We start from the raw sequence: 24859 nt of genomic DNA, 5'->3' as shown, positions 1-24859 counted from the left end.
GGAATAGAAAATATGATCCCAAAAAAGTGTATGTATATCACACGTACACAACCACACTAGGCCCCAATTACTATTGTTTGTACCCCTAAAAGGCTAGATGAGGAGTAGGGGGGGTATGGAACAGGCAGCACCCTCAAACCTTCAGAAGTATGAGATGAACCCCAACAACTTGGAAAGGTGGATCTCTCTCACACGTACCGACACAGACTATCCCCCAATTTAACTGATCCCCAAAGGTTTTTGATTAAATAGCGGAATAGAAAATATGATCCCAAAAAAGTGTATGTATATCACACGTACACAACCACACTGGGCCCCAATTACTATTGTTTGTACCCCTAAAAGGCTAGATGAGGAGTAGGGGGAGTATGGAACAGGCAGCACCCTCAAACCTTCAGAAGTATGAGATGAACCCCAACAACTTGGAAAGGTGGATCTCTCTCACACGTACCAACACAGACTATCCCCCAATTTAACTGATCCCCAAAGGTTTTTGATTAAATAGCGGAATAGAAAATATGATCCCAAAAAAGTGTATGTATATCACACGTACACAACCACACTAGGCCCCAATTACTATTGTTTGTACCCCTAAAAGGCTAGGAGTAGGGGGAGTATGGAACAGGCAGCACCCTCAAACCTTCAGAAGTATGAGATGAACCCCAACAACTTGGAAAGGTGGATCTCTCTCACACGTACCAACACAGACTATCCCCCAATTTAACTGATCCCCAAAGGTTTTTGATTAAATAGCGGAATAGAAAATATGATCCAAAAAAAGTGTATGTATATCACACGTACACAACCACACTAGGCCCCAATTACTATTGTTTGTACCCCTAAAAGGCTAGGAGTAGGGGGAGTATGGAACAGGCAGCACCCTCAAACCTTCAGAAGTATGAGATGAACCCCAACAACTTGGAAAGGTGGATCTCTCTCACACGTACCAACACAGACTATCCCCCAATTTAACTGATCCCCAAAGGTTTTTGATTAAATAGCGGAATAGAAAATATGATCCCAAAAAAGTGTATGTATATCACACGTACACAACCACACTAGGCCCCAATTACTATTGTTTGTACCCCTAAAAGGCTAGATGAGGAGTAGGGGGAGTATGGAACAGGCAGCACCCTCAAACCTTCAGTATGAGATTGTGTTCACTGTACCCCACAAAGATTGAGTTCACTGCACCCCACAATGATTGTGTTCACTGCACCCCACAAAGATTGTGTTCACTGCACCTCACAAAGATTGTGTTCACTGTACCCCCCAAAGATTGTGTTCACTGCACCCCACAAAGATTCTGTTCACTGTACCCCACAAAGATTGTGTTCACTGCACCCCAAAAAGATTGTGTTCACTGCACCCCAAAAAGGATGTTGTTCACTGCACCCCAAAAAGGATGTTGTTCACTCCACCCCAAAAAGATTGTGTTCACTGCACCCCACAAAGATTGTGTTCACTGCACCCCAAAAAGATTGTGTTCACTGCACCCCAAAAATGATTTTGTTCACTGCACCCCAAAAAGGATTTTGTTCACTGCACCCCAAAAAGGATGTTGTTCACTCCACCCCAAAAAGATTGTGTTCACTGCACCCCAAAAAGATTGTGTTCACTGCACCCCACAAAGGATTTTGTTCACTGCACCCCAAAAAGATTGTGTTCACTGCACCCCAAAAAGGATGTTGTTCACTGCACCCCAAAAAGGATTTTGTTCACTGCACCCCAAAAAGATTGTGTTCACTGCACCCCACAAAGGATTTTGTTCACTGCACCCCACAAAGATTGTGTTCACTGCACACCAAAAAGGATTGTGTTCACTGCACCCCAAAAAGATTTTGTTCACTGCACCCCAAAAAGATTGTGTTCACTGCAGCCCAAAAAGATTGTGTTCACTGCAGCCCAAAAAGATTGTGTTCACTGCAGCCCAAAAAGATTGTGTTCACTGCACCTCACAAAGATTGTGTTCACTGTACCCCCCAAAGATTGTGTTCACTGCACCCCACAAAGATTCTGTTCACTGTACCCCACAAAGATTGTGTTCACTGCACCCCAAAAAGATTGTGTTCACTGCACCCCAAAAAGGATGTTGTTCACTGCACCCCAAAAAGGATGTTGTTCACTCCACCCCAAAAAGATTGTGTTCACTGCACCCCACAAAGATTGTGTTCACTGCACCCCAAAAATGATTTTGTTCACTGCACCCCAAAAAGGATTTTGTTCACTGCACCCCAAAAAGGATGTTGTTCACTCCACCCCAAAAAGATTGTGTTCACTGCACCCCAAAAAGATTGTGTTCACTGCACCCCACAAAGGATTTTGTTCACTGCACCCCAAAAAGATTGTGTTCACTGCACCCCAAAAAGGATGTTGTTCACTGCACCCCAAAAAGGATTTTGTTCACTGCACCCCAAAAAGATTGTGTTCACTGCACCCCACAAAGGATTTTGTTCACTGCACCCCACAAAGATTGTGTTCACTGCACACCAAAAAGGATTGTGTTCACTGCACCCCAAAAAGATTTTGTTCACTGCACCCCAAAAAGATTGTGTTCACTGCAGCCCAAAAAGATTGTGTTCACTGCAGCCCAAAAAGATTGTGTTCACTGCAGCCCAAAAAGATTGTGTTCACTGCAGCCCAAAAAGATTGTGTTCACTGCAGCTCACACACAGAAAAATGGATGTGGATCACTGACACCTGCCTATCTCCAATCCCACACCACACAGCAATATCGATTGTAGTTTGTAGAACACAGTTTCCCTAAAATTCAGCAGACTCTGTCCCTAACAGGATTGAGAAGAGATCGTAGATCAGGATTGAGTGCAGACCCCACCCCCCACACAGCAATATCGATTGTAGTTTGTAGAAGACACTGACCCTATATAATTCAGCAGACTCTATCCCTAAAATGCCTACAACTCGCCCTGCCTAAACACTCCGACCTGTCCCTCAATTCTATCCGGACACAAATGTTTTTTTCCTGCCTATCTTTCCCTAATCAGCAGCCAGCACGTTGATGTGTGCTCTGTCCCTGAATCTAAGCAGCATAATGACGCCGCTGCGGCTGCCTCGAACTTATAAAGACTTGGTCACATGCTTCAGACGGCCAATCACAGCTACTGAGACATTTGCAGGCATGGCTGGGATGGCTTAAGGCACACCAGTTAAACGATTGTTGATTGGCTGTTGAAAGCCCGCCATGAAAAGAGCGCCAAAGCATGCAAAACCCGGAAATAAAACGACCGAACACGGATTTTTACCCGAACATACAGTAAAGTGTCCGTGTCCGTGTTCGGGTACAAAAAATCCAATTATTCGGTACGAACACGAATAATACAGTCCGTGTTCGCTCAACACTAATTACAACTGTTAGCCCTTCCTTCTGAGCCTTTATTGGGAAGCTTTTAGCTGTCTGAAAAAGCCTTGTACTTCAAACACATAGTGAGGGCAGAACATTCCCTATGAGTTTTTTTTTTGTTCTTTTACATGTCAGTGTCTATGTTAGGCCCCTTTCACACAGACTTTCCAATCAGATCTGCCTGTCAGTTTTTTTTTTTAGGCGGACCTGATCGGATGCTCCATTCATCCCAATGGAGAGGCGGATGTCAGTGGTGACATCTCCATTGAGACCCGCCGCTATCCGATCTGATCCTGTTCATGAAATCCAGATGGATTGAAATCCTATTTTCTATCCGTCTGGAGGTTCAGATCAGGTGGTCCGTTATTATCCGATCTCCCATAAAGGAGAGCAGGGATCTGAGAGGTCTGTCTCTGCAAACAGAGTGGAGACAAGCTGTCACACGCCTGCTCAGTGGGGATCGGCGGGTCGATCCCTGCTGAGCAAAATGGAGTCCGTGTGAAAGGACCCTTAATAAAATGTTTTGACTACTACTCTGTTGGTACACTTTTAGTTTCAATATATTAGGATAGCTTTGAATAGGTTGAATGTAACAGGGATAAAATATATAAATTACATATTTATACCTTAACAGATACATGCAATGTAATGAAAACATTACATTTCTATTCCCTTTCTATTTTAGCTATTGAAATGTCCACAATGATGGCATGTAAGTTTTCTATATAGCTGATTTACATATGATAACACAAAAAATGTATCAGCAGACAGAATCTCCAGCTGAGTTAATCATAAATCTATTATTTCTAGAGCAAAATCTGCTCTATTTTAGAAAGGACTGATCTACAGTGAAATTGCCTGCCCTGTAGTGTACTATGCATAAAAAGAATTTGCTGAGTACTGAAGGCATGGTCATTGCAAGAATTATATCTATAACAACTCATTTTCCGATTTTACTAGTTACACATTTTCCCAAGCAAGAGTAAGGTCTTGAGTCGAAGAACACCGAAGACCACCCACTCTCTTCTCTTTTATGTTTCTATTACAAGTAGGAAAACAAAAATGCTTTGCAGGCACCTAAGAAAAAAATAAATAAATGTATACTTTTTCTTACCTGCAAAAATCTGCATTTATTATTATTAGTATTTTATTTTTTTTACAAAAATGAAAGTATCCTTTTAGGCAGGAGCCATGCACACATATCTCCCTATTCCTACCTATTCAACCAACTATAGAGAGTTGCAGGAGGCCTGTCAATCACACCTTATACCAGTCAAACAAACAGTTCTGTAGATATTTTCCTCCCTATTCTTTCAGGATTCCAGCAATCAGTTGTCTCTATAATTTCTATAATTATAGATTTCAATGTCTGTGAAGGTTCTCATTTATCTAGGTCATGTCATAGCTAGTTGCACTTAGTCCCATTTACAAGTTTTAGTTGAATGTGATTATCTATTACTAACTATAGAATTCAATATGGTGCAGGAAATGTAAATATTAATTACATTTAATAGGATAAGTTCAGAGAAAAAAAAAATCTGCATTTATTTTCCCCCTGCATACACGAAAGCCTGGTACACACTATGAGTTTAAAACTGTCAGCTCTGGTCGGAGCTGCGGTACTCACTATGCGAAGTAAGTACAGCGATCTCCCCCGCTGAGCTGTTGTATTCTGACAGGGGGATGGCCCTCCCATCAGAACACACCTATCAGCGCTCTCTGCCATTGGCTGAGAGCACTGATCAGGAGTCAATCTGCTGCTGGTTTTACAGACAGAAGCCGGCTGAAGCCGACATACACAAGGGCTGAATGCTGGCTGTTTTTTTTTAACCCCTCGATGTCTCCCGACATTCGGCCCGTGTGTACCGGGCTTTATTCAAGCTTTCTTGCCCTTACCTCTGTATGGGCATTCTGTTTGAAATCTGGAGGAAGGGTAAATGGAATATGAGGGTGCTCATCAGTGCCCTTACAGTTTATTGAGAACTACAAGCCATTTGCTGTGGTGGGAGGGGGAAAATGAGAAAAGGTTTGTGTTCTTTGTAATTTATCAGAACTGAGGTTGCAGGGCTGACACCATATGTTAGGTATTTAGAGCTATGCTGTCATGTCAAAGAGGAAAGTAGGAGCATACTATATTTTTGGCACGTCAAAAGTTAGTGGTCTGTACTTTCAACATGTTTGAAGGAATAAAACAAGGAAATGTGCATTCATTACCATGATGTACTAAATGTTATTTTATTCTTTAGATTTTGCTTTGACATACTCTTAATAGTGTACAGTGTTAACTAGGGCGGAGAATTCTAAAGGAGACCAGACCTGCTTACAAGTACTATTTATTAAGCTAGCCATACACTTGATTTTTAAATAAACATTTGTATGAATATTCAATTACTGGACTAATGTTTTTCAAAAGTACTTTAACATTTTGTTTGATTTTAACATTCGATTTTGAAATCAGTCATTCAAGAAAAAATTTCCATCCTCTTTCTTTGAATTTTTTGCCACTGTAGTCGAAAACAAACGTTGATTTGACCTCAATTTGAAAATCAAACAAACATTTTTAAAACGAAAAGTTTCAAGCAAAATTCCACTAGATTATGGACAATTTTAGACAGATCAGGCCTCCTCAAAAATTTAAATTTCAGATAGTCAGTGCTGGCCTCAACCTGGGGCCCAAATCATATGGGGATTTAACCACTGGTGACACCTCCTAAGCAACATAGTCACCAATAGGAAGCTGCCAGTTTACCTGATGGAAGTCACCTTTTCACTGGCCACAAATTGCAGTAACAGAGAAACAACCTGCTGGTTTGGCTAGAGAGGGAGTGAAACAAAGTGGACTCTGAAGAAAGAAGAACAAGCTGTATTTTTTAAAGAGCTCACACACACATATATTTTCATATGTGATTTTCTTTTCCAAGAAGATGAAAGAAAGATTGGTAAGTGTTTAATTAGTTTAACACTTCTACTGTTTTTATTGTGTTTACCAATACAGTATATGCATGATTTATTTTATGTTAGCTGCATTCATTAAAATTAAACTATTGAGATATAGTAAAAACCACAACAATTAAAGCAGTTATGTATAATTAAAATAATTCATGTCATGTACTTATAAATGCAACCAGAGTAAGTGCCCAAATGTACAGTATCTCACAAGAGTGAGCACACTCCTCACATTTTTGTAAATATTTTATTACATCTTTTCATGTGACAACACTGAAAAATGACACTTTGCTACATTGTAAAGTAGTGAGTGTACAGCTTGTATAAATGCCGGTTCACACTAACGCGGCACGACTTCGGGGGCGACCTGTGAAGTCGCGTGCACCGTGACTTCAGCGAGACTTGCAAGGACTTCATATAATGAATGTCTATGCAAGTCGCTCCAATGTCGTCCCGAAGTAGTACAGGAGCCTTTTTCTAAGTCGGAGCGACTTGAGTCGCTCCTATTAGAACGGTTCCCGTAGCACACAATGGACCGCGACTTGTCAGGCTATCCAGTTGCCTGACAAGTCGCGGTAGTGTGAATGGAGTCTAACAGTGTAAATTTGCTGTCCACTCAAGATAACTCAACACAGCCATTAATGTCTAAACCGCTGGCAGCAAAAGTGAGTACACCCCTAAGTAAAAATGTCTAAATTGGTTCCAAAGTGTCAATATTTTGTGTGGCCACCATTATTTTCCAGCACTGCCTTAACCCTCTTGGGCATGGAGTTCACCAGAGCTTCACAGGTTGCCACTGGAGTCCTCTTCCACTCCTCCATGATGACATCACAGAGCTGGTGGATGTTAGAGACCTTGCGCTCCTCCACCTTCCATTTGAGGATGCCCCACAGATGCTCAATAGTGTTTAGGTCTGGAGACATGCTTGGCCAGTCCATCACCTTTACCCTCAGCTTCTTTAGCAAGGCAGTGGTCGTCTTGGACGTGTGTTTGGGGTCGTTATCATGTTGGAATACTGCCTGGCAGCCCAGTCTCCGAAGGGAGGGGACCATGCTCTGCTTCAGAATGTCACAGTACATGTTGGCATTCATGGTTCCCTCAATTAACTCTAGCTCCCCAGTGCTGGCAGCACTCATGCAGCCCCAGACCATGACACTCCCACCACCATGCTTGACTGTAGGCAAGACACACTTGTCTTTGTACTCCTCACCTGTTTACCGCCACACATGCTTGACACCATCTGAACAAAACAGGTTTATCTTGGTCTCTTTAGACCACAGGACATGGTTCCAGTAATCCATGTCCTTAGTCTGCTTGTCTTCAGCAAACTGTTTGCTGGCTTTCTTGTGCATCATCTTTAAAAGAAGCTTCCTTCTGGGACAACAGCCATGCAGACCAATTTGATGCAGTGTGCGGCATATGATCTGAGCACTGACAGGCTGACCCCTTCAACCTCTGCAGCAATGCTGGCAACACTCATACATCTATTCATCTATATCTAAGACAACCTCTGGATATGACGCTAAGCACGTGCACTCAACTTCTTTGGTCGACCATGGCGAGTGGAACTTGCCCTGTTAAACCGCTGTATGGTCTTGGCCACCGTGCTGCAGTTCAGTTTCAGGGTCTTGGAAATCTTCTTATAGCCTAGGCCATCTTTATGTAGAGCAACAATTTTTTTTCCAGATCCTCAGAGAGTTCTTTGACATGAGGTGCCATGTTGAACTTCCAGTGACCAGTATGAGAGAGTGAGAGTAATAACACCAAATCTATCACACCTGCTCCCCATTCACACCTGAGACCTTATAACACTAACGAGTCACATGACACTAGGGTGGGAAAATGGCTAATTGGGCCCAATTTGGATATTTTTACTTAGGGGTATGCTCACTTTTGTTTCCACCGGTTTAGACATTAATGGCTGTGTGTTGAGTTATTTTGAGGGGACAGCAAATTTACACTGTTATACAAGCTGTTCACTCACTACTTTACATTGTAGCAAAATGTAATTTCTTCAGTGTTGTCACATGAAAAGATATAATAAAATATTTACAAAAATGTGAGGGGTGTACTCACTTTTGTGAAATACTGTATCTTTGATATCAGCCACCTGCAATCCTCCATACAGAAGCATTCATACTGGAAGAGGGAGCACCAGCACCAGCACCAGCACCAGCAGACATTTATGCTCTGCTGCTTTGTAAATACGCTGCCATTGAAGATGCTGAGAGAAGGAGAGTGACAGTGCTACTGCTCCTTCCTTGCTCTGTTGGCAGGCTGGAGATATGATCTTGACTAAATTATAATGTAGCTGCTAGTAAAGTAAAGGATCTAGCTGTGCTGCTGTGCTGTCCCCAGTTAAATGGGCAATTCAGTTGAATCTATGTTTATTTCTTTTATTGTTTCACTGGTAATTGTTTATGGTTATGCTGCTACCATGTGGTCATTGTATTAACTGCACTAATTTTTTTCTGTAATGTTTCCCTTTTGTATGATCTAACTTCCCTTCTCCATTGTGAGACGTGAGTTCCTGTTTTGTTCTTCATGCAAGATGAACATTGAGGCCAGAAACAAGAGTTTCTCCCGCATGCAACAAAGATATTTGAGGATGACAAGTGTTCGGAGAGTTCAGCCAATGAAGATTGTCTGCACTGATTTTGTCTGCTACATTCAGGCCAAATATAGAGGTCTCAGGAAGGAAGTCACTATTGCAACAGTTGGAGTCAGAATAGCTGTCTTGGATTAAAAGACTTGGATCAAATGACTGCTGTACAGATTTCCAAATACTTTGGCAGATAAACAAGAACATTTCCAAATTTTACATTTAACTGTACTGATATCACAAGAGGGCAGGTAACTTGTTCTCTTTAATTTTACACCAGAGGTAAATTGTATTGGATTCTGACAGCTCATAATCAGAAGTACTCAGAGCTGAGCACTTCCTTCTCACACTTCTTGAGAGGAGATTGGGGAACAGATCCCATTCTTGTACTGGGTTCAAAAATGTAACTAAACTTAGGAGTTAACTCCCCAGTCCCACCATAAACAATACAAACAAAAGTAAGCTAAGTAAGAAAAGAGCACACAGTTCTAGATTTGAACAATATCTGTCCAAACAAAGGGTTTTCTCTCATTTTAAATTGTACAGAGTAGCCTGCTCTATTCACAGAAGCTAACACCAAACAAACAGAAAGGTAAAACAATTTGTTTTTTTTTTTTTCATTATTTTTAGATTGTATGAATGGGAACTCACAACAAATATTTAGTTGGGTTTTCTCAAATCTGACTGCAAATGTGGAAATACACTATAAACACTGAGCAAATATACATAAAAAAGTGTATGAGGCCTGATAAAGTAAATGAAATTCCATAAAAAAGTAAGCAATACATACCTAAACCTTGTATTGTAAACTTTAGATTGCACTCTTCTTCAGAGCAAGAGCACATAAACATTGTCCCACCAGCCATCTTTTTTTCTTTCATTGTACAAAATGGCTCAGTGTTCTCATCAAGTATGTGACCATAAAGAGGAATTCTGGGGTCATGGCACAGTGTCTCCTCAGTTGTGTGAGTGTCATTTTGTCTCCTTGAAGGAAAAAAATGCAACTTTACAATATGTTAATTAAACAAACAAAAAAATTTACTTTAATATAGTCTTAACATTTTTTTTTTTTTTTTATAAATCTATGAAAAACCGAAGTGCCAGCTTTAAGTGGCCACTGTTGGATTTCTATTGTTGCCTACCTACTCAGAGGCAAATTTTCCCCTCTCTTCCTCTCCCTGTGAAATCCTGAAAGGAGATCTCCTCAGTACAGGCACAGAATATGATAATACAGCTGATGAACTTTCGAACTGTAGCACCCTACAGGTAGGTGCTAGGCAAATGTATAGTGAGCCATGTCTGCCTAACAGCAGGGCTATGATCTGTTGGATAGGGTGTCAGGGCTTCCAGATGTGCCAGCTGAGGGGAGAAGTATCCCCAATGGCTCCAGTGAGAGGCTTCTCATAGGGTAGTGTGGGAAGCCCAATCAGGGGACACATCCCAGCTTGTAACTACCTCAGAAGGCAGATTATGCTGCAAAGGATTCTTGGAGTGGGTATAAGTTGGGGGGAAGTGCGTGGCAAGGTGTCTTTGGCGGGAGCAGAGTCCCAAGAGAGAGAGTGCGGCTGTCTCTCCTCCTGTCTGAGGAAGGCGGATGTCTCAGGGTATCGCCTGAGTGTCCAGAGAGTGCTGAGTTGAGCTGAGGGTATCCGGTGTGCCGAGAGCCTGCGGAGAGAGAGAGAGGGGTCCAGTCCCAGGAAAGCATACACAGGTCGTGAGTACCGAGGATTGCCCCTGGGGGTCTGCCTGAAGTTAGAGGGGACCACTCCGGAAGAGGTTCTGGGATCCAGTGTCAGCTAGCTGCAAAGCGGGTACCTAGGTTGAGGACCCTGAAGCTACTGAGGAGGTACATAATCAGTGGACCCTGAAGAGTTTGAGGTTAAAGGGGGCACCTGCAGTTTGGGCCCTGAATTGTACAGAGGGTGTCAGTTACAGTGATAGCTATACAGAGTTCCACTATAATACTACCTCAAGCTGTGCCAGACGGGGGAACAGTATTCAGTGACTTTTACAGTGCATCAGTGTAAGGAGTTCTACAGTTCTCAGTCTTGAATATTTTGTACTAGAAGTCGAGGATTTAGCACTTCTTGAGCGTTGGCTGGCACCGGCTGGCCTCAAGGAAGCGCCAATGGGCATTTCAGAAGTAAATGTCCCAATTGTAATTAGTTTTAGCCTCAAGGAGTATCCCACTCATTCCCTTCTCCCATCCCCTAATTCCAATAAAAAACACAAAGAAAGATGCCAGAGTTGTCGCTGATTCAGTTATCACACTCAGGGCCGCAGCTCACATGGGCTGGAGGGATTACCGGTACTAATGGCAGACCCACATCAGGCCATAGGCTTGGAAACCTTGCTACATAACATTTCTCCACTAAATATAGAAATGACAAGTGTTTTTTTTTTTTAAATCTGTTAGGTGGAAATAATGCTTTTTGATCTTGCCAGAAGTCCAGTGCTGTCCCATGTACTGTGTACTATATAGTGTTATCTCAAACAATGTTACCAGGATAAGTGTTAGGGCTACAGAAGGAGAGGTGTTCTGTAATCCTAATATACGTCCTGTAATAAGATGACAATGCTGCTCCTTTATAAATACAGTACGAAAGGTGAATTTTGTCACCTTAGGATATTAATCAGCAAGGTCATCTAGAGAAAATATAGAAAAAAATAGAAAAACGAATGCAGGACTAGCCACTTCTCTGTTTTGCCAGCGTTTTTGAAGCAACACAAACCAAACCATGGAGGAGATTTACTAAAACTGATGGACACAGAAATTGATGCAGCTGTACATAGTAACCAATCAGCTTCTAACTTCAGCTTGTTCAATCAAGCCTTGACAATAAGGCCTCATGCACACCGGACATTTTTACAGCTGCTGATTTGGGCGTCAGGCGTTTTTTCCTGCAGCCAGTAAACTCCCCAGCATGTTATCCTATGTGTCCATGCACACATAGGCTATTATATGCAGTTTTTGGCAGGGGCGTTTTCTGGCTGAAAAAAAAAAAAAACGAGAATTAGTGGGATTTAAGAGGAGTTTTTCAGCTGTAAGTCTGATAAAACCTTAAAATGCTTAAAAATGCCAAAAACATGGCTATTCGGCATTTATCAGCGTTTTTGAGCCATAAGCTTTTGTGGGAGCATAGCTTTGTTAAACAATAAAAACTGAAAATGCTACTGCAAAAAAGCTGAAAAACTTCTTCTACAGCTACAGCTTTCTACAGAGGTTTTGATAAAGGTCCAGTGTGCATGAGGCCTGAAACCTAGAAGATGATTTGTTACTGTGCACAGCTAGACCAGATTCTGTGTGCACCAGTTTTAGTAAATTTCCCCCCACTGTGTCCTAATGCTAACAAACACTGACTCAAGGCATTATATTAGAAGTTTACATTTTATAAGTAAAAATATATGGAATGTAGAAAAACGCAATACAAATTGGCTTGCCCAGGCCAATTCTTTGCTTTCAGTGCTGTCGCATTTGGAATGACAATTGCGCGGTCATGCAACACTGTACCCAAATTAAATGTTTATCTTTTTTTTTCAAACAAATAGAGCTTTCTTTTGGAGGTATTTAATCACTACTGGGGTTTTTATTTTTTGCTGAACAAACAAAAACAGATCGAAAAGTTTGAAAAAAAAAAAACAGTTTTTATAGTTGGTTTTAAAATTTTGCAGACAGGTAATTTTTCTCCTTCATTGATGTGCGCTGATGAGGCGGCAATGATGGGCACTGATAGGCACTGATAGGCTGCACTGATGGGTACTGATAGGCTGCACTGTTGGGCATTGATAGGCTGCACTGATAGGCACTGATAAGGTGGCACTGATGAGGCGGCACTGATAGGTGGTACTGATGGGTTGCACTGAAGGGCACTGATAGGCAGCACTCATGGGCACTGATGGGCACTAATAGGTGGCACTGATGGGCAATGATAGGCACTGGTAGGTGACACTTATGATGGGGCACTGATAGGTGGCACTGGTGAGCACTCATAGGTGGCACTGATAGGTGGCGCTGGTGGACACTGGTGGGCACTGGTAGGTGGTACTGGTGGGAACTGGTAGGGGGTGGTGGTGGGCACAGGTAGATGGTACTGGTGGGCACAGGTAGGTGGCACTGGTGGGCACTGGTAGGTGGCACTGGTGGGCACAGATGCCCCTCTCCTCTTTGGGACCGATGTCCCTCTGACAGCAGCCGGTGATCGTTTTTTTTTCTCCTCACACTAATAGTGTGAGGAGAAAAAAACAGCTGATCGCCGGCTGCTGTTTACTTCACATGATTAGCTGTCATTGGCTGACAGCTGATCATGTGGTAAGGGGGGCGGGACCTTACTCCAATCTGTGATCAGGCAAGTCTCATGGACTCACTGATCACAGAGCAAGCCAGGCCTCTCCGCAGGGAGCGCGCAGGCCACTCGTGCATGGGAGGATGTCAATGTACGCCCTCCCAGCAATTTAGGTCCACGCTGTAGCCATCATTTGGCTATAGTGCGGGCGCAAGGTAGTTAAAAAAAAAAACTACTCTGAACCATATGTATTGTAATAAATATAGCATACTATCAATTCAGTTAAAATGCTAATGCATTTTTTTCACTAGTAGAAAAATCAAAATCAAACATTAAATCTAGGCCTTACCATATTGCTACACACACTTCATCAGCAAACTCGCAAATGGAAGTTCTTTCACAGGAGCTCGTACAATTCCCATGACTTATCAAACATGTTGATGGCAGAATATCACAAAATTTGCACAATTTTGGAACTTTCACCTTCCCTCCAGGTTCACTTTCCCAGGTTTTTTTTTTACCTACAGAAGAATATATTAAAGTGAGCCAGGATTCAAAAATACTGTATTCTACAGTATAACTGTGTACAGTACAGTATGGATAACTAGTTTTAATAGATAGATAGATAGATAGATAGATAGATAGATAGATAGATAGATAGATAGATAGATAGATAGATAGATAGATAGATAGATAGATAGATAGATAGATAGATAGATAGATAGATAGATAGATAGATAGATAATTTTTTCAAAAGATATTTCCAAGACAAAAGGAAATCGGAGACCATTCCTTGCAATATCAGATAGGGAGGATTGGGTTAGTAGACTGATGGCTTGGTGGACTGAAATCCTCAGGATACTAAGTCAAACACTATAGTTAAAAAGGATGCACAAAAAGCACAATTTCACCAAGTCCAATAGCCATCTGCGCAAACAGATGTAGGGATTCAAGCTCAAGATTCCAGTTAAACATTTAAATTCTAGTAAGGTCTTTTTTGGCAAACTAGTAATGCTAATATGTTCATAACTTGACTCATTTTCCAACAGTTACTTCCTTAGAATTCTGCATTTCTCAGGTCATTAATTTACTTAAAAATACAAATTTTCTGTATAATCCTTATCCAACAATATAATAACTGCTTTCCATTTTTAAAGTGTATGCATAGCCATTTTATTTAGTTTAGGATAGTGTAGAGAAGTGGTCAAGCCCCATTTTCTTCTGTATGAGTCCGGTTGGGGGAGATTTCCATTTCATTCCTGTCCTGAGATGAAACAAGAAGTGAGAGGAAAAGTTTTTGAAAAGTAACAGGAAGACAACTGTCACAGGAGCAGGTGTTACCATTGGAAGATTTACCCTCACTTCTTGTTACAGGGTTGACTATAAAGTTTGGATTTCCCATCACTTTATGCTCCAGTGAGCATGATCACACGGACACATAAAGGCATAAATCTTCTCAGAGGAGGCACAGACAGCAGTAATAAACCTGACTAGGATTATAATCCTCCTTATTCTATCAAAATAAAACAAAAAAGCTTGGAGTTTTTGGGCTAACTTATTATCCACTTTAGTAGCAGCATGTTTCACCTTTCATTACCAGGCCATTGATTAGTTTTCAGAGCCATGATTCTTTGACTGAAATGTACTCTGTTATGTAACATTGTACCTAAATTCTTTTTTTTATCCTTCTTTCGAGACAGATCACATTTTCTATTGTGTTGTTTGTTCAATTCAGTACTTATTAAAGAGGCTTTTTGATGGCATTCAATATCCACTGTTTGTTTTTTTACTGAATAAAAGAAAAAAAAAAAGTCCAAAATGTAGAAAACAAAAAAGTTTTCCGCACAGTACAAAAACCACAGAAATAATCCCTTTTGCTATTTAGAAACCTCAAGCTGTTCTAATTTTTAATTTTTGGAAGTGAAGAAACATGCTCGTATCGAGGGGGCTAAAAAAAATAGACTTGCTAATGGTGCACAGGATACAGTAAATGTAGAGATCACACACATAGGAATTAGGATAATGTACAGGTCACAGACAGTAGAAGGGTGCAAATGAAGGGGTTAATGCACAGATTTGCATTATTAGGGAGGGGAGGGGTTAATATACAGGGTATATCAGAGACTGGATAGGGCTTACATAGACTCCAGAGGAGGAGGGAGGGGGAGGCGAACTCCTGTCTCAGTTGGCCATGGCGATTTGAGCCAGACGTGGGAGTGGGTACCTGTTAAAACCAGTAACCACCCCCCCCCACCCCCCGAAAAAAAAGTGCCAAATGTGGCAGTGGAGAGAGGGTGCAAACAAGTGGAGCTTCCCTTTTGGGTGGAGCTCTACTAATGGATCCAGCGCTGTGTCGGCTACAGTGTTCTCTTTTTTATCCCTCTTCCCACAAGGACAGAGAGCAGCGGGAGCCATTGTCTCCTGCTGCTGTTAGTCAAATAAAGTGAGGAGGGAGCAATGCATCTATGGATGCAGGCAGTTTAGCTTGGGATCAAGCCCACATGCATGCCCCTAGAGGAAGCAGCTTCCTATGGGGGTGCACAGAGTAGAGGAGGAGCCAGCAGCACCGGTGGGAAACCCAAGAACAGGAAGTTCAGGGTTGCTAAATGCTATGCTATTGCACAGAGCAGGTAAGTATAACATGTTTGTCATTTAAAAAAAATATATATTTTGACTTTACAATCACTTTAAACTCCAAACTTTCTTCATAGCTAACATTATACAAAAACTAAACAAAACTGTTTGTCAAAGGTGATCTATATACATTATTATATGGTAACAATATGTTGTAACAATATAAAACATTACCTTTAGAACTATTGGTTTCATCTATGCCTTTGTGATTCATGTTTTCTGTATGATGTTTTTTTGCTGTTGCTGCAGAAATAAAAAGACATGTTGGAAGAAAATAGGAAACAAAATAATAAGACTAGTTAGTAGTAATAGTTGCATACTTATTCAAGAATGAATTGCTAAAACTCCTCTTCAAAAAGCACTGTAAAATAATATAAGATAGGGCTGTCCCTAATTATTTTACTACGTGTGACAGTACATAAAATAAAGCTCATCCCTACTTCTACCTAATACTACATTTACTAATTGTGTATGCTCTTAAGTCCGGGTTAAGCAAGCATTGTTTAAATACAAGAGGTAGGAGAGGTAGGTGTATTTTCACTTATATCCTAGTGAGCTTTGTGTATTTCATCCAGATTTGTGCAGTAAATCAGAGTGGAAATTTGCCCTTGTGCATGAGTTTCCTATCATCAAGACCAGTGACTGTTGCCCTCTTTCCTTATGCAGGGTGATTGGTCTTGTATTTGCCCTCCTGTAGTTATCTGCAGGCAGCCAATAGAGGGAGGGTCTGCTGGATCCCTCCCTCAGCTCTGGTCTCTGCAGCAGAGCGATGACATCACTGCTACTTTTAGAACTAGAAATAACCAGATTTGCAAAGGCATTTGCTGCACACAAAGTGGATTTATACCCATTGTGGCTATTGAGGAGTATTCTTTAGTAAAACGTTTTGTGCCTGGAATTTAGCTTTATTTGGGAATATATTATAAATTAGACTTACACACAAATAATTATAAGGATAATTTTACAGTGCTCAACTAAGCAAAACATTTTCTAATACATAATGAGTCATTTACTGAATCGCCTGCTTTTAAACGAGTTGGGAAAAGTATACAGTTAGGTCCATATATATTTGGACACAGACACAATTTTCATGCTTTTGGCTCTGTATGCCACCAGAATAAAATTAAAATGAAACAATCCAAATTAATTTGAAGTGCAGACTTTCAGCTATAATTCAAGGGGTTGAACATAAATATCAAGTACAGCCTCCGTAGGCGGATCCGTGTTGCTCAGCGGGGATCGATCCGCGATCCCCGCTGAGCCGGCGGATGACAGCTCCGTCTCCGCTTGCAGAGCGGAGAGGGAGGTGTCTCAGCACCCGCTGCCCTCTATGGGGGATCGGATGAGAGCGGACCGCTTGTCCGCTCTCATCAGATCCGCTCCGCTCCGATTACTGAACGGATGGAAAAATAGGGTTTCCATCCATCCAGATTTCAGCACAGGATCGGATGCGGATGGCAGCAGGTGTCAGCGGAGGGGTCTCCGCTGACACCCGCTGCCCCATAGAGCTGCATGGAGGATCAGATCCGCCTAAAAAACTGACAGGCGGATCTGATCGGACCGCCCGTGTGAAAGAGCCCTAAGTCAAAATGTAACTGGACAAATTAATATAATCATACATACAATTTTCCTTTTTAATATTTTGTTGAAAATCCTTTACTGGCAATGACTGCCTGGAGTCTGGAACCCACGGACATTGCCAAAGACTGGGTTTCCTCCTTCCTGATGCTTTGCCAGACTCTAACTGTAGCTCTTTCAGTTGTTCTTTGTTTGTGAGACTTTCTGCTTTTAGTTTTTCCTTCAGCAAGTGAAATGCATGCTCAGTTAGGTTGAGATTAGGTGATTGACTTGGCCATTGCAAAATATTACACTTCTTTCCCTTCAAAAGCTCCTGGGTTGCTTTTGCAGTGTGTTTTGGATCATTGTCCATCTGTACTGTGAAGCGCTGTCCAATCAACTTTGCTGTATTTGGCTGAATTTGGGCTGACAGTATATCTCTAAACATTGCAGAATTCATCATTTTGCTTCTGTCTTCTGTCACATCATCAATAGTGATGGGCTGAACACCCCCCCGTTCGGTTCGCACCAGAACATTTCAAACAGGGAAAAGGTTCTAGCGAACATGCAAACTCTATTAAAGTCTACGAAACGCTGACATGAAAAATCAAAAGTCCTAATTTAAAAGGGTTATAAGCAAGTTATTGCCATAAAAAGTGTATGGGACCCGGGTACTGCCCTGGGGGACATGTATGAAGGAAAAAAATGTTTTTTAAAATTATCGTTTTTACAGGAGCAATGATTTTAATGATGCTAAAAGTGAAACAATAAAAATGAAAAATTCCTTTAAATGTCATGCCTGGGGGGTCCCCTTAATGTGCTTGCAAAGTGGCACATTTATACGATGTATGTAGCCCGTTGTAGCCTGTTGCCCGTTACAGCCGTGAGCATGTTTAAATTACATTTTTTCTAAAGGAAAAAATGTAATTTAAACATGTGCGCGGCTGTAATGAATGAACAGATAAAAAAAAACAAAAAAAAAACAGCGTAAGGTCCCCCTCCCAGTACATACCAGGCCCTTCGGGTCTGGTATGTATTTTAAGGGAAACCCCACGCCAAAATATGAAAAAAAAACTGCGTGGGGACCCCCCCAAAATCTATACCAGACCCTTATCTGAGCATGCAGCCTGACTGGCCAGGATTGGGGGGGGGACAAGTGAGCGGCCCCTCCCCTCCTGAACCATACCAGGCCGCTTGCCCTCAACATGGGGGAGGGTGCTTTGGGGTGCCCCCCAAAGCACCTTGTCCCCATGTTGTTGAGGACAAGTGCCTCTTCCCGACAACCCTGGGCTGTGGTTGTGGGGTTATGCGGGTAGGGGCTTATCGGAATCTGGAAGCCCCCTTTAACAATGGGGCCCCCAGATCCCACCCCCCCATGTGAATGGGTATCGGGTACATCGTATCCCTACCCATTCACCAAAAAAGTGTACAAAAAAAACCCCCCACAAAAAACAAGTCCTTAATTCAAAAGTAAAAATAAGAAAATAGTGTCCGTCGATGTAAATCCATTGCCAATCACGTCGCCCGCCGCACCCAAAATATAGAAAAAAAATCAAAACTGCTCACGCCTCTTCAGAGGCCTCCCGGAGAATGAGGCGCTTGAGCTACGACAGCTCTTTTATAGGCAAGGGGAGGGGACACCCGGTTACATCACGGTGGCACCGCCTCTTCTGACGTCACGTGACCCAGAAGGGGGTGGTTTACCTGAGTGACGTTCAACTCGAATATCAAGCCCATCCCTAATCATAAATAAACCCCAAGAACCCAGTGTCACAGGAAGCCATGCATGCTCATGCCATCACACTGCCTCCACTATGTTTTACAGATGACATTGTGTGCTTTAAATCATGAGCTGTTTTTTTCTTCCTGTCATTCTGGTACATATTAATCTTGGTTTCATCTGTCCAAAGAACGCTTTTCCAGAACTGGTCTGTCTTTTTTAGATGTTTTTTTGGCAAAGTCTAATCTGGCTTTTCTATTCTTCAGGCTTATGAATAGTTTGCACCTTGTGGTGATCCCTCTGTATTTGCTCTCGTGAAGCCTTCTTTTCATTGTAGACTTTCACAATGATACTCCCACCTCCTGGAGAGTGTTCTTCACTTGTCTGGATGTTGTGAATGGGTTTTTCTTTACCATAGAGCGGATCCTGCGATAATCCACCACTATTGTCTTCCATGGACGTCCAGGCCTTTTTATGTTGCTGAGCACACCAGTGCGTTCTTCTTTCCTTAGAATGTACCAAACTGTTGATTTGGCCACTTCTCATGTTGCTGCTATCTCTCTGATGGATTTGTTTTGTTTTTGAAGCCTTACAATGATTTTCACTGTTTCACTCGCATGAAAAGCTCCATTGAACGCCTGATGTAGGTTAATAGCAATAGATTTCAAATGCAATTACCACACTTAGAATCAACTCCAGTGAGCGCAGGGCTCACTAGAGGACGTCGGGCCCTTAGGCTACTCTCATGAAGTCTGTTTCTGATTGTTTGGTCAGAGACATTCACACCAGTGGCCTGCTGGAGGTCATTTTGTAGGGCTCTGGCAGTGCTCATCCTGTTCCTCCTTGCGCAAAGGAGCAGATACCAGTCCTGCTGATGGGTTAAGGACCTTTTACGGCCATGTCTAGCTCTCTTATGGTAACTGCCTGTCTCCTTGAGTCTCCTCCATGCTCTTGAGACTGTGCTGGGAGAGACAGGGAAACTTCTGGCAATGGCACGTATTGATGTGCCATCCTGGAGGAGTTGGACTGCCTAAGCAATCGCTATACAGTCCAGGTATAACCTCATGCTACCAGTAGTGACACTGACCCTAGCCAATTGCAAAACTAGTGAAAAATAGTCAGAAATCATGAGTAGGGAAAAAAAATGTCAGTGCCTCCACCTGTAAAACCATTCCTGTTTTGGAGGTTGTCTCATTGTTGCCTATCTAGTGCACCTGTTGTTAATTTTGTTAACACCAAAGCAGCTGAAACTGCTTAGATAGACAGATAGATAGATAGATAGATAGATAGATAGATAGATAGATAGATAGATAGATAGATAGATAGATAGATAGATAGATAGATAGATAGATAGATAGATAGATAGATAGGTAGGTAGGTAGGTAGGTAGGTAGATAGATAGATAGATAGATAGATAGATAGATAGATAGATAGATAGATAGATAGATAGATAGATAGATAGATAGATAGATAGATAGATAGATAGATAGATAGATAGATGGAACAATTGATATTTGAAAAGGGCTCACAGACACAAATGGCACCCACCATTTTCAAAAATAAACTCAAAATTACAGCCATCACTATTGCATGCGCACATGAACATTATCTGTCCCAAATGATTCTTCTTTTTCATGTGACACTTTGAGGTGTTATATTCATCCAGTTTGTGTCCATACAGCTTCAGTCTAGGGTCATGACACAGTGTTTCCTCAATGACAGAAGAACCATTGTTTCTCCTACAAATAAAACAGAATATAATTGTAGAACCAACAGACTGGCAATTATGTATTTACATGAAGGTATACGCCACATTAGTAAAATGTAAGTATGCTGATACCCAGATAATCATGGGGATAAGACTTTCAATACTCAGCCTAGTCTAACTCCAGTCACTTATATACCACATTCATTGTAGAATCTGTAAATTGCTTAAAGAAAATCCAAAATCTCAGGACATGTTCAGCGAATTTGTTGCATCTTCTGTGGTGAACTACTGCAAAGGCACTGCACATGGATAATTGCCCATTGTTTACTATAGGTATTATAGTCAAGAGTCAGTGTTCTTGCTCTATCTGTGTCCCCAGTGCAAAATGCTAAGTCCTACAGTCTTAAAAAGACAGCATGATTGATAAATAGTGCAGCAGTTAATGGGATATGGTATCACAGGGTGCCTTCAGGTTTCTTTAGGGGTGCTTTGGCGAAATGCCTAAAAACGGCCCCAAAATTGTATACATGCCAGCGGTTAGATCAAGCAACAGGTTTTCACTGTGCAACATTACAATGATGTCATTAGTTGATAAGGAAAACATTGGGTGCCTGCACAGCATATTTGTTTGCCCCTCTTCATCAGTACTTGGGTCACATTAGCTGAGTGAAAGAAACTGAAGAAGAGAAAACACTGGAATACTAGTCAGTACCAGTGGGCAAAGATGTATTTGCTTTGGAAGGATAAATCACCTCTAATGTTGGGTGTCCTAGTTGTGTGAATGTTGCAGTAAACTATTAAACTATTAGTTTAGTTTTTTACATTTTAGAATGGGGTAAATAATTAGAAAACATGTCTTGACTTGGCACTAGCATACAGTGGATGAGTAGTCTGCTGCCAACTGAAAACACAGGGAATAATCATATACTGTACATTATATTTATGGTTGGGGTACAGTGTTATGCCACCCCTAAGCCTGGTTTATAGAAAGGCAGAGGCTATGGTCTGCAATAATGAGTTCTAGTTAATTAGCCCAAAGCTTCTTGTAAAATTACTTCTTCTTAAAGCGAAGTTCCACCCAAATGTGGAACTTCTGCTCATTTGCTTCCTCCCTCCCTCCGGTGGCACATTTGGCACCTTTCAGGGGGGAGGGGGGAACGGCTGGGTTCCCTGACCGGCAATGACGGCGGGAACACCCGACAGCCGATGGAAACATTGGTTGCGGTGCAGACATCGCTGGACTCCAGGACAGGTAAGTGTCCTAATATTAAAAGTCAGCAGCTACAGTATGTGTAGCTATTGACTTTTATTTTTTTTGGGAGGGCGAAACTCCGCTTTAAATTACTTTAAAATGCAATTTTATAAATAAACACTTCATAAACCGCTCTTTACATTGCTGGTAGCTTCCTCTTTCCTTTGATAGGCTAAATCTATGAGGACTCCCCCCACCTCCTTTAATCTGACATGGCATAGGTGAATAACTTATGCCAAGTACACATGGCCCGAAAGTCAGGAGACATTGGCCGGTTCAATAAAAGCGGCCAACAATCGGCCTGTGTGTGTGTCAGCCGGTCTGACAGAAGCTAGCCTTTTGGCTGGTTTCTGTTGGACGAACAAGGTGGAAAACCAGCAGCTGACCGAACCCCCCCCCCCCCCACCCGATTACTGCTCTCAACCAATGGCTGAGAGAGCTGATCAGAGTGTTCTGGCGGGGGGGGGATCCATCCCCCTGTCAGAACACAACAGTTCAGTGGAGGAGATCACTGTACTAACATTGGATCATTAGTACAGCGTTTTTTCTTTCAACCCGCTGGGGTTGTACTAGGCTTTACTGTTCTGTGCAGTGACATTTACCTTAACATTACTGTCCTGCAGTTACAGAAAGAGAAGATTGCTCAGCAGGTAAGACCTGGATTACAAACCTAGACTTTTTTGTATTAGAGTGGTTTATTTGCTTTTTATTTATAAATTGATCTTACGTACTGTACTATCTTATGTTTTTTTTTTTGTATTAAAGGCCTAAGTGCTTCCTAAGTGGATGATACGCAGTGTTAGTGGGTTGAAACATACTGTACATTGTTTATCAAGGGAAAAACATGCAGAATGGCTAAAGTGGGCAACAAACCTTTGGGCCCACTTCCTTGGGATTGTGGCCACCCCCCTCCCCTAGGCTAGAAGGATTTAGCAGGATTAAATTACTGTGTATAGGCGCAGGGGTATTCGGTGTAATGGCCCCTTTAAATATTTTCATAAGGGATCAGGATTGTGCAAATCAGATTCCATGGAATATGCAGAAAGGCTGCTAGGAAGCTATAAAAGGACTCTGGCAACTCTGCGCAAAAAGGATCTCTCTCCCTTCCGCCCGTTGCACACACTTTATGTGGTGCTGACACCCTTGAGTTAGGGGGGTCTTTGATAAATGTTAAAATGTTTGGTTCTGGCTCGAGTTCTGACAACTGGGCTAAAAGTTTAAAAATAAACTGTGTATTGTATCCTGTTGAATGCATTAATCACTTAAGGACCAAGCCTATTTTTGACACTTTATGTTTACAAGTTAAAATCAGTATTTTTTGCTAGAAAACTACTTAGAACCCCCAAACATTATATATATTTTTTTAGCAAAGACTCGAGAATAAAATGATGGTCATTGCAATATTTTTTGTCATGCGGTATTTGCACAGCGGTCTTTCAAACGCCATTTTTTTGGAAAAATTACGAAAAATCACATTTCACTGCATTTAAAAAAAACTAAACAGTAAAGTTAGCCCATTTTTTTATATATTGTGAAAGATGATGTCACGCCGAATAAATAGATACCCAAAATGTTACGGTTTAAAATTGCGCACACCCGCGGAATGGCGACAAACTTGGGTCAATAAAAATCTCCATAGGCAACGTATTAAAATTTTTTAACGGTTACCAGTTTAGAGTTAGAGTGTAGCTCTTTTTTTTTAAATTGTTGCTCACACTCTGGTGATTGCGGGGATACCTTACATGTGTGGTTTTAACAGCAATTTCATTTGCGGCGTGACTTCCGTATACGTTTTCTTTCGTGCGCAAGCTCACATCCAAGGGGGCGGCTAAAATTCTTTTTTTTTCCTATTTATTTTATATTGTTTTTTAATTTTAACACAGGTTTTAAAAAAAAAAAAAATCTGATCACAATCTGCGCACACTCGTGGAATGGCGACAAGCGGGACTTAAAAATCTCCATAGGCGACACTTTAACATTTTTAACGGTTACCAGTTTAGAGTTACAGAGGAGGTCTTTTTATAGAATTATTGCTCTCGCTCTGTATGAGTTTTCTTTTGTGCGCGAGCTCAAGGCGACAGGGGCGCTTTAAAACATTTTTTCCCTATTTATTTAATTTAATTTTTTATTTAAAAAAAAAAATCTGATCACTTTTATTGCTGTCACAAGGAATGTAACCATCCCTTGTGACAGCAATATGCAGTGACAGGTTCTCTTTATGGAGGGATCGAGGGTCTAAAAGACCCTAGACCCCTCCACTACACTTCCATGTATTCAAAACGCCAAAAACTGCATTTCTGAATACAGTCACTTTTTGAATCTGGCGCCTTTAGCAGCCGAGTAACCCGGATGTGACGTCATGGACGCCACCTCCGGGTTACGTCATCGGAGACCCGATCTAAGCTGCATCCAGCTTAGATCGGGACTCCATCCAGCCGGCGGATGCGCCAGCTGGTTGCTCTGGTCTCCCGATGGGACGGGAGACCCGGGCAGAGCCGCGGAAGGCAGCGGAAGGGGGGGAAGTCAATCATAAAGGGAAAACAAAAATAAAAACAAAACATGCATTACTTACCATATAGCTACACACACTTCTTCCTGATTTTCACAAAATGACAACCTTTCACAGGAACTGTCACAGTGACCTTTCGTTTGTGTACATGTTGCTGGTAGCACATCACAAAATGCACATGTTCGATGCTGGAACTTCAAAAAATCTGGTGGACCTAAACAAAATGAAAACAATTAATTAAATATAATACGCATACACATACACATATAAAAATATAAAACCACCTA

The 24859-nt window shown here is 41.7% G+C and overlaps 1 protein-coding gene across 1 annotated transcript in view; it reads right to left on the bottom strand.

Moving 5' to 3' along the window:
• Window positions 1-24859, bottom strand: part of TGFBR2 (transforming growth factor beta receptor 2) — a gene marked incomplete at its 5' end in the record, with an annotated part of 245809 nt that overhangs the window by 45774 nt on the left and 175176 nt on the right. The window contains 5 exons of the mRNA XM_082258911.1: window positions 9700-9893; window positions 13542-13713; window positions 16001-16069; window positions 20652-20842; window positions 24636-24786. Of these exons, the coding sequence (XP_082115037.1) occupies window positions 9700-9893; window positions 13542-13713; window positions 16001-16069; window positions 20652-20842; window positions 24636-24786 (777 nt within the window). The remainder of the gene's footprint in view (window positions 1-9699; window positions 9894-13541; window positions 13714-16000; window positions 16070-20651; window positions 20843-24635; window positions 24787-24859) is intronic.

This window comes from Pelophylax lessonae (assembly GCF_965119305.1).
Source record: "Pelophylax lessonae genome assembly, chromosome: 5".
Lineage (NCBI taxonomy): Eukaryota > Metazoa > Chordata > Amphibia > Anura > Ranidae > Pelophylax > Pelophylax lessonae.
The sequence above is the reverse complement of the archived record's forward strand: the minus strand, read 5'-3'. Positions and strand labels throughout refer to the sequence as shown.